The 13498-nt window shown below is 42.8% G+C and overlaps 1 protein-coding gene across 1 annotated transcript; it reads left to right on the forward strand.

The window, feature by feature from the left end:
• The first annotated feature begins 8716 nt into the window (after positions 1–8716).
• LOC117528158 (tetraspanin-10) lies at positions 8717–13498 on the forward strand. Its single transcript, XM_034190736.1, has 3 exons — positions 8717–8803; positions 8901–9466; positions 12924–13498. Exons 1-3 carry the CDS (start codon positions 8723–8725, stop codon positions 13228–13230), a joined length of 954 nt encoding a protein of 317 aa, XP_034046627.1. The 5' UTR covers positions 8717–8722; the 3' UTR covers positions 13231–13498.

Raw genomic sequence — 13498 nt, forward strand, 5'->3', positions numbered from 1 at the left:
CGTCGCCACCCGGACAAGCCTGGTCGTGCGCCAGGAGGCGCCCGTTGAGGGGGGGGTCCTGTTGTGTGGGCCGCTGAAGAGGAGGTACTGCTGGCCCACCACCACCAGAGGGCGCCCTGTCTGGAGTGCGGGCTCCAGGCACCAGAGGGCGCTGCCGCCTCACAGGAGCAGCCAGGGTGACAGCTGTCACCCATCACCTGAGACGAGACAGCTGATATCCATCAACAGGGAGGTATATCAGCAGGACGGCATCTCTACCTCATTGCCGAGATATCGCTCTACCAAGGAGGTAACGAACTCAGCCAGTTACTCTATTCTAAGAGTTAACACTTTTTGCTTGTGCTTAAGGTCAGCTGAAGACAGTGTTGGACGTGACTAGATAAGTACTCACCTTCCAATCCTTCAGTGTTGTTTTTGAGAAGAGGTAGAGGTGGTGTTTCCACCCTGTGTGTTGCTGGGTGCAGCCGCACCCACACCTGACTGTTTCTGTTCCTTGCCAGCAGTACCGGATCCGACGAGCGGAGGCAGTGGCCACCTGGGGTTCGGGACTTGGCGGCTCCAGTATTCCCGGGGTTCGGTGGCAGAGGAAATCGGGTGGTTCCGGTTCGACTCGGACAGACGTCTCCTATTGTCGAGCCTGCCCACACGACACCTTTGGAATTCGGTTACTGCTGTATTTGTAATCTGTTGTGTTTGTTGTGTGAGTTCACAACAGTAAAACTTTGTGATTTGACTTTCTCCATTGTCCGTTCATTTGCGCCCCCTGTTGTGGGTCCGTGTTCCTACACTTTCCCAACAACGTGGAGGAGCAGTGGACTGAGAACAACCTATTTTGGCCCCGCACCTGGACTGTGTTCAACAAGTCCATCCTCACCAAATAACGACATAGTAAGTATTTATATACTAAATATATTACCAAGTATCAAGTGATGTATAAAAGGTTGAATATTTAATTGAATTGTATCATGTATCAAGTTCATTGTTATACACAAGTCACAACTTATCTCGGTATTATATACCATCATTTACGAACTAAAAAGCTGCTGCATTTTTCACACGCTTTGAACCCTGCGGCTTAAACAACCGAAATACGTCCATGAATGCATTGATTGGCGGAATAAAAGACGTAGTAAATATAAATTCTTACCCATTAGTTTCAGTGGGATTCATCTGAAGAAATAATCCACATAAAGCATCTTTTTTAAAATCCAAAACAGTGTCTAAACAGTGAAGAAAAGTCCCTCCCTCTGTACACAGCTCCCCCATGAGAGCTCCTCTCTGCCAGTTTTGGCGATTAAATTAAAAGCATCAGCCACAAAGAAATAAAATAAAATTATGTTAAAATGTATCAGTTTTTGTGTCGAGCAGGCGATAACACTCACTATAATGTCCAAAGTGAACCTGAACTACACTACCCACAAAGCTCCCTGCGTCGACCGGTCAATCACGTTTTGCACTTAATGATGACGCCATTAGCAAGCGACAGGCAGCCAGTCTGCCACAAACACACAACAGGCGGACTAAAATGCTTGATTTTAGGGTTTACAAACGTTTTTTGACCGTTATACCAGAAAAAAAAAAAAATGTTATCGGACTGAAAGTTATCGGAAGATAATTGGTCTGATGATGGTTTTAAAACTCATCTGAAAAGCTAATCTGCTAGCAAAAACATTAGCATTGATAATTATCGGTTATCAGATTAGCTGAACATACCCACCACTGGCAACAGGCAAATAATTTCTAATACAGTAGGCCCAAGTGTAGGCGACAGCTCCTTAAACAATTTAGTCAGTATCGGGTCAAAAAGACTGGTTGTGCATTTCACAGACGTTTCATCAGCATACCTAGTGAAATAGTATCAAATTCAGTAAATTACCACGGTGGCGCCCATGTCAGTAACTTCTGAATGATGATGGAAAATTGTTAACTTCTTTCCATTTTTTTCCCCTTTTTTCTCATGGTAAGAGAGTGATGACCTGGGTAACAGTCAATATTTGACTGACAGGCAGGATTCCACTTATTATCTGCCAGAGGACACATGCGTCCTTGCATGTCTTCCAACTATAAATTCCTTTTGGCTACTGCTGCTGCTTGCTTCGAGTCACCACTGTAGATCTGGTATGAATCTGAATGTGGATTTGGTCCAAGTTTTGCATTGGCTGCCTTTTCTGAAAACTCCACATGGCCAGGGAGATGTGGCCATGGATGGGCTTTGAACTTTTTGAGACCTCTTTGCTGGGAGACAGAGTACAGCGCTTGCCAAATTAGCAAGTTTAAATACATCAGCAATTTTCAAATGCACTAAAGCGGATAAATTTTGCAAAAGAAGGTAGGAAGAAGGTGGAACATTGAGATTTAATAATGATCAGGATTAATAACCTGTATTTAACCAGGAAGAAACCCACTGAAATGGAAACCTCTTTTACAAGGATGACCTGGCCAAGAAAGGTGGCAGCACATGTCATAATGGACAGGTTAGCACAATCTTCTTGACGTAAAGTCTCAGGTTAAAACTTATACCCTCGTCACACATAGCCGGAATCACACAGAGTGTCGTCGGATTTATGAATTGGTGCACATCCAAAGTTCCAGTTCCAAAACGTGACAGCCATCTGCGGAAGGCGACTCAGTTGGTCAAAATTGGCCGATGGCCCCAAGTGTGATGCACATGTTCAAAACTCTCTGGGCGCAGTTGAGATGGGACACCAATCAGACGGCGGTCCATGTGTTATGTGAGGACCATCTAAACGCAATTCACATATTCTGATGGCTGCAAAACAGGATCTGAAATGATTTAAGCGCATATGAGGGAACCTCGTGATAGATCTGGCACTGCAAAGCCTGCTGGTATGACCTACACATGCCACATATAATAATGTCCACCCCCCAGAGCGCAAAGGAATTGTTGAAATATATGTGGCACGCTTCATCATGATAATAATTCTGAATTATTATCATGTACAGTGAATGTGAACAGCAGCTATCAAACAAAAAGCTCCGTGTGCTACTGTGCACATGCAGCCGCAAGTCTGAACAGGCTGTTATATCCACAATAGACATTACAGTACAAATATTTGTCTGTTCCTTCCCATGGGCGATGTAAATAATGGGAACTATTGTCTCCATTTTAACACTGGCAGCTGCCCCTCTCCATGGTGCGCAGTAACACGTCATTGCACACGTCAGGCTTGGAGCTTGATGGATCTCACGTTGCAATAAATGATCACCTTCTAACTCTGGAGGAGATATGACATGGAACTTGTGCCAGGCCATGACAGCATTAATAAACATGAATATCACTTCCAACAGCAGTCCAGGAGTGTTTCACTGTGCCAACGTGGACATGAAGCCGGGACAGCAGTCTGCAGTTAGGATCCTCTCACCCAAAATAAAAACATTACTTCCATATGATAATCCAACCATTGCATTGTCCTGAGTTGCGTTGTGCTCCTGAAGTGAGCAAACAAGAAAAAAGAAAGTTCCCTAGAAGGCGCTTTGTCTGAGAGACTGCATGGCCCAATGCCAGCAAACTTTGGAGCACTCAAATTTTGGGGCAGACATTTCAAGACTGGACAGTCTGCAGCGCCTTTTATGGCCATCTGGCAGCAATCTGTGTCGTCTACATGCGCTCTGGATGTGATCTGACAGGTGTGGATGAGGCAGGCTGTCAGTGCTCCAACACTGCTGACCACACCTCTTTTCCTCTCGGCTGCGTCGGATTATGGCAATATTTGCCGTATCAGGCATGCTTCCAGCACATTCTTGCTATGTGTGATGGGGGCTTTAAGAAACACAGGCATTGCACAAAAGAGTCCCATTTGCAATCTCGTAAGATAGACTGGAAGGTGTTCAAAGAACTCAGTCTAGACAGTTTCAGATCAGATTGGAGAATGTTCCAATTGGGAGGAGCTGAAAAACTAAAGGCATTCCTTCCTGCTTCAGTGCAGACACAAGGTTCATGAAAACATAACATGTCATTTGAGCACAGATCTTTGTTCTGGATTAATAGGTCGCAACCAATCCAGTGAGAGTTTTGTAAACCAGAATCATCCAGTGTATAATGCCTGACAGACAAAGAGGGCATGCCCACTTTGGCATACAACTCACAGTGTGGGTGAGGTGGCTACAACCAGTGATGCATTCACACACAGCCCCAAAAACCATACACATGCAACCAATGTCTACATGTTCAGCAAAAATAAAACACTCGTGCCAAAATATTAAAGAAAATGAATCCCTGAATCTGCACTTGGCCTATGCTTCACTCCTCCATCAGGTTTCATTAAAGGTGCTTTCACAGATAACACAAATGTGGGCGAATCAGGCCAATCCAGGCTGAATGGGCAACACCCGAAAACATCGAGCCACATTTGGGAGGGATAAGAATTCGGCCAAATTTGCACAAATCCTCCTTTGTGCACCATTCTGCCTCATTCATGCCATGTTTGAAGGGGCCATAAAATTCACCTGGAATAGTAGCTTATGCATGATCCTACTGACAGGGAAAAGGGGTTTTCTGTGAAATTTTAGTCTCTTTTGCTTCCATTTTAACTGTAGAATTTTAAGCATTTAAAGAAAAAGTAATTAATTAAATAAAGTCTAGGATTTGGACTTAAACTATAGATATGTTAAGGAATTATTGTGCCATTGGTGTGTCCATTCTGGTTTTTAAATCATCCTTTGGTACATGGGGCAATGTTGATGATGGGGAGGTTAAAGCAGTGCACTTGTGACCAGGGGATGCTTGGTTCAAATATGCATCAGATCAGTAAATCAGTAAGGGCCTTTGTCTAAATCACCAGATTGCTCCCAGAGTGCAACGGAATGCCTTCCATGGAAATTAAATATCAGTGGGTGAATGTAAGGCATTATTATGAAGTAGTTTGAGTGTCAGAAATGCAGTCCACTAACACCATGTAAGAGGCTCTTTTTTAACCTTTTGGATTCATATCTGCTACTGACTCATCCTAAACTGCAGAAACTTCTTAAAAAAATGATTAAACAATTGTCTGGACTGAAACACATTGGCGTCAGTCTTCATGGCGAATCCCAAGAAGATAAATGAAATAGCAGCTACAACCATCAGACTCTAAATAACTGCTTACTTCTTTTGCATCCCCATCTGTTTGGCTGATGATATTTAATCCTGTTTTGCTAACATTAGTGTGAATTTATGTGTCACTGAGTCCAGAACAAGGCCTATGTGACCACCGACAGAATTACACAGAGGTCTTAACTTACTGTGTGGCTTCGTGGATCACATGCTATTCTGGCTGTGTTGTTTGAGCTGCAAGCATTCACTTTGCTCTTGTAGCTGAGACTGTAAAACAGAGCATCAATCATGCTGTAAATCTGGGGAAGGGTACAGAAACATTTTTTCTGCATTGAATGTCCTAATGAGCACAGTGGCCTCCATCATCTGTAAATGGAAGAAGTTGGGATCCACCAGGCAACCAGCTCTGGCCACCTGTCTAAACTGAGTGACTGGCGGAGAAGGACCTTAGTCACGGAGGTGACCAAGAACCCGATGGTCACTTTGTCAGAGCTCCAGCATTCCTTTGCAGAGAGAAGAGAATCTTCCAGAAGTACAATCATCATCTACAGCAATTCACCAAACAGGCCTGTATGGTAGGGTGGCCAGACGGAAATAACTTAGTAAAAAGGCACATGGCAGCCTGCCTGGAGATTGCCAAAAGGCACCTGAAGGACTCTGACCAAGAGAAACAAAATTCTCTGGTGTGATGATACAAAGATTTAACTTTGACATGAATGCCAGGTATCATGTTTGGAGGAAACCAAGTACCATCCCTAGAGTAAAGCATGAGGGAAAGATGAATACAGCATGCACAGAGCGACGATTCATCTTTCAGCAGGACAATGACATTAAAGTAGACCTGCATTGAAATAAATGCAGTCAGATCTTTGGACCAAAAAATGACTTATATTTACACATAAGATCCTTCTGAATGTAGTAAAGTAAATCTGCAAGCCCAGATCTGTCATTCAACGGAGAAATCTTAGTTTAAAAATGACAAATTTACAGCTAAAATTTAGCCCTCTGCAAAACTGTCAGCACATCCGGGACGCTGCCGAGACGTTAGGGGAAGACCTTATCCCAGCATGCATTGCGTTCCAACTGTAATTTGTGGATTTACGTCAGTTTGCATCTCTTACAAAAGCACCTTTTTATTGTCTTATAGAGGGTTTTCATGTGACGTATCGGTCACGTCATTTTTTGTCCCGTGGCCATTCTGGATTACAGCGCGGTGGCCGCTATGATTACACTTCGTGGATTTGGCGAACAATTGCAGAAGTTTCAATGTCGGCGTGAAGAAGCCTCACGGCACCGTGGCGTTGTGAGAGATCCGCCGCTAACAGAAATCCACTGCTCCCAGAGTTTTATTTTATTCGGCAATAAAATTATATAACAATACATAAAAATACTGCAGAGGATAACACAAGAATGCTTCCAATACGGATGCTTATTTACATTGTGGTCCTCGAGCACCGAGCTGCTGATCCACAAGCTGCCCTTCCAGCGCCTGGTGAGAGAAATCACTCAGGACTTCAAGACCGACCTCTGCTGTCTTGCGGCACGTTTGGTGAGTAAACATTTCTTTTATTGTTGCTTGAAAATGATTTTTGGGGACTTTTTCCATACGCCCATTTGATTGAGTGGTGTCACATTGAAAATGTACTGTCTTTAGCCTCCGGTGTTACCGTCGCGGGGTATGGATGCGGGACCCGCAAAGAATTCAAGTCATTAAAAAGATATAAACCTCTCTCAGCGGCCACGGAGCTCTGTGGCTCCGATTACTGAGACCGTGCGGCACTGCGGATTTTGCCGCAAGAAGTCTGTTCTTGCGGGCAACAGGTGTCACCGGCCGCTCCGCATCAAAACAGAGAAGAACGGAGAAGAACGTCGCCCTCTGTCGATGTCGCCGCTGATCTGAGCATGCAGAGCTGTATCTCGCATTCGTTGTAGCTTACTTTTGGATGTTGAAACCAGGATGTGTGTAACAGTAACAATACGGGATCGGACTGAAGGCTTTTTTTTTTTTTTTTTTTGATCGGACTGAAGGCGCAAGCGCGTCGTCTTCTCCCCGACATCATGGAAATGACCCAGATGTACAAACTGTTTTCATGGAGGGCTAAATTTTAGCTGCAAATTTGTCATTTTTAAACGAAGATTTCTCCGCTGAATTACAAATTTGGGCTTGCAGATTTACTTTACTGCATTCATAAGGGTCTTATAAATACATATCAGCTATTTCTTTCTGAGATCTGACCACATTTATTTCAATGCAGGTCTACTTTAAGCACACATCCAACATGTTAAAGGAGTGGCTTCAGGACAACTCTGTTAAGCCCCGGTCACAACCCACCGTGCATTTTTTTTTCGCCGTACGTTTTCTGCGGATGCCACGGCCACTACGTTTTTGTGAAAACGTACGGAGGCAGTAGCAAGAGGAGGGAGGGAGTATGTTCAACGCACGTCTCTAGGAGTGTAACGATAAAGAGAGTTGTGTGTGTGTGTGGGGTCGCTTTTCTTTTTTATGATATGGACCGGAGCGGCAGGTGTTTTTCGGCTTCGGCGATGCATGAGCATGTCCAGCCTGCAGCGGTAAGTTGTACGAGTGTTTACTTGCCTCGAAAAGTTACAGCTAGTTAACAGACTGAAGCTGTGGAGTGCGTGTTGCTGACGTTTGGAAATAAAGTCCAAGTTCAAGTGAGAAGCTGCGTTGTGCATGCAAGTCTGTTGGCCTCCATAGTATGTGGTGAGTGCCGTAATCCGTACTGCCTACGTACGGATTTGGCTAATTCAATAGTAATTGAATGAAAATGTGCCGCTTTGAATCCGTACTGAGGTAGTACTCACAACGTGCGTCATCTGTACTGCTGATGAATCCGCAGCCTGACCGCAGTGAAAGTTCTGCATGCACTAAAACCTCTACGGCGTGTCTGCATGTGTCTGCGTGCTCCTAAATTCGTACTGAGGCAGTACTTACGACGTACGGATCTCCAAATTTAGCCCTCGTTTTTGCAAGTAGACTGCACGCACGTGCAAGTACGGCGGGTTGTGACCACGGCTTTAATGTCCTTGAGTGGCCCAGCCAAAGCCCAGACATGAATCCAATTGAACATCTCTTGAGAGATCTGAAAATGGCTTTGCAAAACTGCCAAAGATAGTTGCGCCAAGCATTTGGCATCAAATTCAAGAAGACCTGAGGCCATAATTGCTGCCAAAGATGCAATAATAAAAGTATTGAGCAAAGGGTGTGAATACTTATACCCCGTCGCAGTACAGGCCAAATGAGCCCAAATGCTGTCTGAATGAAATTCTGAACAGTCAAGGTGCATTCCAAAGCTTCTGATGGCATTCTGGGTGCATTCCAAAATGTTGGACATATGTGTGGTCCATGGAAGCCCACCTTTCATTTGTTTTAGTCTAGTTTTTGTTGTAATCTTTAGTTTTTACACCCTGACAAGCATTTTTTAATGCTCAATGAAATCTTGGCATCTCTGTAGTTTGTCTGATAAAACCTCATGACAAATGTCTCCTCTTGCGAATCTTTCATCCATGTTGTGATATAATCCGCTCAGTATGACTCTCACATGATGAAGAAATCCCACGCCTCGCAGGCAAACTCTAAACTCCACCTCCCCCATTTCACTGCGGATTCTTATCCTCTGCCCCATTGTGGATCACTGCTTTCTGACCATGAGGAGATACATGACCAAGCTCTTTCTGCCCTGGTTGAGCAAGAGGGTACAGGATGAGACCAGTCCACTCTTACCCAAGGTAAGGAGGGATAACTGAGCTGGGGTTGTAAAGGTCATCAAGGTTTAGTCTAATCTGTTTTTGTTTTTTGTAAACACTGTTCTTGTTGTTCTAAAAGGCCAAATCTGCTAAAGAGAATGGTGAGAAGCTTTTCCACTGGACCAGGCCAACCCACAACCACCATGTATCAACATATGTCCTACCACACCACGGATACTCTATCACAGACCATTTCCTAAAGTACATTTTGTTCCTCAGCAATCTGTTGTTCACTGTTCTGGGATTGTTGGTTCTTTGTCTGGGGATGTGGGGCCTCATCACCAAAGAATCCTTTGCCCATGAGAAGATTGGCAGCATTGGCACTGACCCGATGCTGATACTTGTTACTTTGGGCTTATTACTGACAACACTATGCCTGTCAGGATGTGTGGGTGCTTTAAGAGAGAACTGCTGCTTACTGAAGATGTTCGCCGGGGTGGTGTTAGTACTCATCATAGCTCAGGTCCTGGCTGCCATCCTTACATATAGTCTCCAGGATCAGATTGGAGGTTTCCTGCGGTCAGGAATGCTAGCTGCCATGGCTCGCTACCAAGATGACCTAGATCTAAGATTCATCACAGATGAGATTCAGTCAAACCTGCAGTGCTGTGGGGCGGATAACTACCGTGACTGGGAGGTCAACATGTGAGTAGTGCTTATACACCATAAATTGGTGAACATCGATGATGTTTTTCTTATTTTACCCATGGGACACAGGACTTGAAAACAAATTTTATGTAAAGTCCTGACTGTTTTCATCCTTCATGTCTCACTCCATGGTTTTGAGACTAAGACACTAACCAGTGAGCTAAGGTAATGAAAGGATGTCTTTGGTATGAGTCCTCCCTGGGTACTGCTGGAATGACTGTCAAATAAAACTGGTCTACAGCCAAAGTGCTTCTAAAGAAATAAAAGTCAAACCACTAATTTTGGGCTACTGAGAATGAAAAAGATGCTTGAAATTGTTGACTGGCCCTATTTTTTTTTTTTTTTAAAGATATGGCACTACTACTACTACTACTACTACTACTACTACAACACAAGTAAGGGTTAATACAACCTTTTTGCTGTTTTCTAAAGTGCTACAAAAAGAGAACAGGTGAAATACAAACAATCAGAAAAACATGAAAAGACCCATGTTTATGACTTATCACAAAAAAAATTGACAAGCAGCACAATATTATTCTGGAGACTTAAAATGTAAACATTTCAATCAGCCAGTTTTATTGCCATATTTGAATTCAGCATGCCAAAATCCATCATATATAGCATATTTTATTTCCAAAGGAGACAGCATCTAAAAACATTTGTAGACCTGTTGTGGTGTGTTGTGTTTGGGGGGTCACACCAGAACCCAATCTGGTGTGACCCCAAATGCAGAAAACCAGCAGTGCAATTCCACAGTGACTGATGTTAAATTCAGAGAAGAAGCAGGCCTTTTTTCAAGTGTTCAGGACTTAAAAAATACAGTCCCTGAGTGTTCTTATCTTGTGGAAGACATAATAGGGACAAGGTCAGCTTGGTAGAGGAAGGAAACTTTGTTGGTGCTTTGTAAGAGTTGGTGGTACTTAATACTATGGGCATGGCTGACATTACAAAAACAAACAAACAACAACAAAAACAGCCATTAAGAAAATTCAGAAACTTTATTGCAACTTTGTCTTTGAACTATACAGGGTTAACAGCTCTTTATTGTAGAATATAAGGTTGCAAGAAACTGTCATTCTGCTGCTCCTTGCCATTTTACAAATAAAAAGGTATAAACTGAATGACTGCATAATTATGTGTGACTGATGTTACAGTAGGTCACTCTATATTTAAAATTGCTAAAAACAAATTTCTGCTGATAAAACAATGTACTTTGACTGGCAATTGCCATATTCTATAATTTGACAGCTTAATAATAGGTTATGTTGATATTTTTATGATTTCTGGGCCAAAGCAGTTTATGCAATAGATAGAAAGTGAGCCCAAATCATTCATTTTGATGGGGGAAAAACATGAAAAAAATGTTCTCCATCTCTAGATTATCCTTTATTCTGGACTAATTTGACCCTCAACAAGCTTTTCTTTCTACAATCATCACCTCCACATCAAAGGTAAGCTGTACATTTTCCTCTTTTATCAACTTTGTGCTGTAAAGTTGTGGACTTTTCTGAACCATTTGTAGTCAGCGTGTGCATTGCAGATACTATTATAATATGATGGCAGACAAAGAAGTGAAAGCAGAAAAGTGTCACATCACAGCCAGCTGTGATTTCACACTTTGCTGCTTTCACTGCACAGCTTGCAGCCTGATGCGCACGTCCAGGCTGCGGCTCTGAGTCTGAGCACGGTGTGAAAAAAAATAAACAATCTGACTTTTAATCACAAAAATGACTCCGGTCCCACATGCGAGGGGTTTTTAATGGAAATACATTGCAATCGGACGGGACATTTTATCTGATGTAAACGAAAAATCTGTTGTACAAAATCCATTATATATCAATCAATCAATTTTCAATCAATTTTTTTATATAGCGCCAAATCACAACAAACAGTTGCCCCAAGGCGCTTTATATTGTAAGGCAAGGCCATACAATAATTATGTAAAACCCCAACGGTCAAAACGACCCCCTGTGAGCAAGCACTTGGCTACAGTGGGAAGGAAAAACTCCCTTTTAACAGGAAGAAACCTCCAGCAGAACCAGGCTCAGGGAGGGGCAGTCTTCTGCTGGGACTGGTTGGGGCTGAGGGAGAGAACCAGGAAAAAGACATGCTGTGGAGGGGAGCAGAGATCGATCACTAATGATTAAATGCAGAGTGGTGCATACAGAGCAAAAAGAGAAAGAAACAGTGCATCATGGGAACCCCCCAGCAGTCTACGTCTATAGCAGCATAACTAAGGGATGGTTCATATATGATGTTTATTACATGAAAAACTAAAAAAAAAAAAAAAAAACTTTGGGACTTTTTTGTCTGGTGACTGCGAATATCCGGTTTATACGATGACGGTTTAGGTGAGTTTTACTGTACATGGGACTGAACAATAAATTTACCTCTCAAAGCTCTGACAATGATGTCGGGTTCCATCCCACTTTATTTTCCCAAACTTTTCTTTTGTTCAGATCTGAAGGGAATCTGTACATCTTGAAGCCTTTACTGTGTCTATTTGTGCCTCCAAATACACAGCAACCTGCCATTTTCCACAAATAAATGAATAAAAAAGATGGAATTACATGCAGATAGATTAACAGTGAACGCTATTTTGAACCCAACATGGCACATGACGGATTTTTTTTTTTCAGCTCGTCATGTCACCACACTAGGCACTAGGCACACTAGCATTGACACGTGGGTGTGTGCGCTTCACTCACTGGAAGCCTGGCTTCTGACAGAAGCAGCTGTTAGAATCTGTGGATCTGGACATTCCAGCTGGACAACACCTACTGTGTTTGGACAGTCATGGACTAACAACTGTCCACTGTGAGGTATGTGTGTCTGATTGCTGTACTTATGCGGACAAATAAAAACATACATCACCATGGTGGCGACAAGCTGCAGCAAGCAAGCGTGCGCGTGGAGCGGACACTGACAGCCCCCCAGGTTGAAACAAACCGTCAGATCAGAACACACAGCAGGTGATCTGACCGTCACGTCACCCACGTGAGCTCTGTTCCACATGACGTAGTGTCTGTGCTGCGGCGTGCCGTCCACAAGACGCATGTTGGGCAGAACGCACGCCCGTCTGACTAGACGCACCGTTTTTATATGGTGTGTCATTTTAATTTTTTTGTACTACATCCATGTCCTTCCTGAAATGAGGCAGATTCCCGCAGCTCACTTCAGGTTTTCAGGATAATTTCCCAGAATCCAGACCCATTAAACTTTTGGAAATAGACAAAGCTGACTTTAAATATTTTTAGCCAAACTGTATGCGAACTGTCCTCAACTGTCAACTTTTTTGGCTGAGGCAATAATAAAAAATATAAAATTGTGAAGAGAAAGATTGCTTCTTCATATAAAATAAAAAGTAGTTAAACAAATACGTACTTGAAAATGTGAGTGATGACCATAATATAAATAATTCTCTGAAACTGTTTTTCTTTATACAATTCACCAGATACTACAATTGCTCGGCTCCAGGAGTATTTGCCTGTGGTGTCCCAGTGACATGTTGCATCGATCCTTTGGAGAATGGCACAGTGTGGAACTCTCAGTGTGGTGTAGGAGCCCAGACGCTCAATGAATTTACTGCTCAGAGCATAATCTTCCTGGGTGGTTGTCTTGGAGGAATCTCTCGGTGGATTGAGTGGCACACAAATGTTATTGTGACAGTCGGTCTCATCATACTGGGGCTTCAGATTGTTACTCTTTTTATCACAACACATCTGCAAGAAAGCATCCAGATTCATAAGGGTGATTTGTAAGAGGGGACCTTTTGGGTTTAATTTCCTAAATTAGTTTCCCACGATTAAAAACAGCAGGTCACAAAATCCCCTCACATCACTCATAAAATAATTAAAACGTACAACTATGTAAACTTGAAAACTGACTGGACATAAATCGTAATCGAATATCAGCAAGAACACATTGTTAATGTCTCATCTAATTTTTATATTTTGCAGATAAACATATAAAAAAAATCAGCTTAGTCTTTTGACATTAACAAAGCTTTTATAAGTATTTTTGGTTTAA

This window comes from Thalassophryne amazonica, chromosome 16, assembly GCF_902500255.1.
Source record: "Thalassophryne amazonica chromosome 16, fThaAma1.1, whole genome shotgun sequence".
NCBI lineage: Eukaryota > Metazoa > Chordata > Actinopteri > Batrachoidiformes > Batrachoididae > Thalassophryne > Thalassophryne amazonica.

What these genes read in the sequence shown, in the direction of transcription:
- LOC117528158 (XM_034190736.1), top strand. Translation starts at nt 8,723, where the DNA reads ATGAGGAGATACATGACCAAGCTCTTTCTGCCCTGGTTGAGCAAGAGG. An exon ending in CCAGTCCACTCTTACCCAAG is followed by an intron (nt 8,804 to 8,900) that starts GTAAGGAGGGAT and finishes TTGTTCTAAAAG; the next exon opens with GCCAAATCTGCTAAAGAGAA. An exon ending in CGTGACTGGGAGGTCAACAT is followed by an intron (nt 9,467 to 12,923) that starts GTGAGTAGTGCT and finishes ACAATTCACCAG; the next exon opens with ATACTACAATTGCTCGGCTC.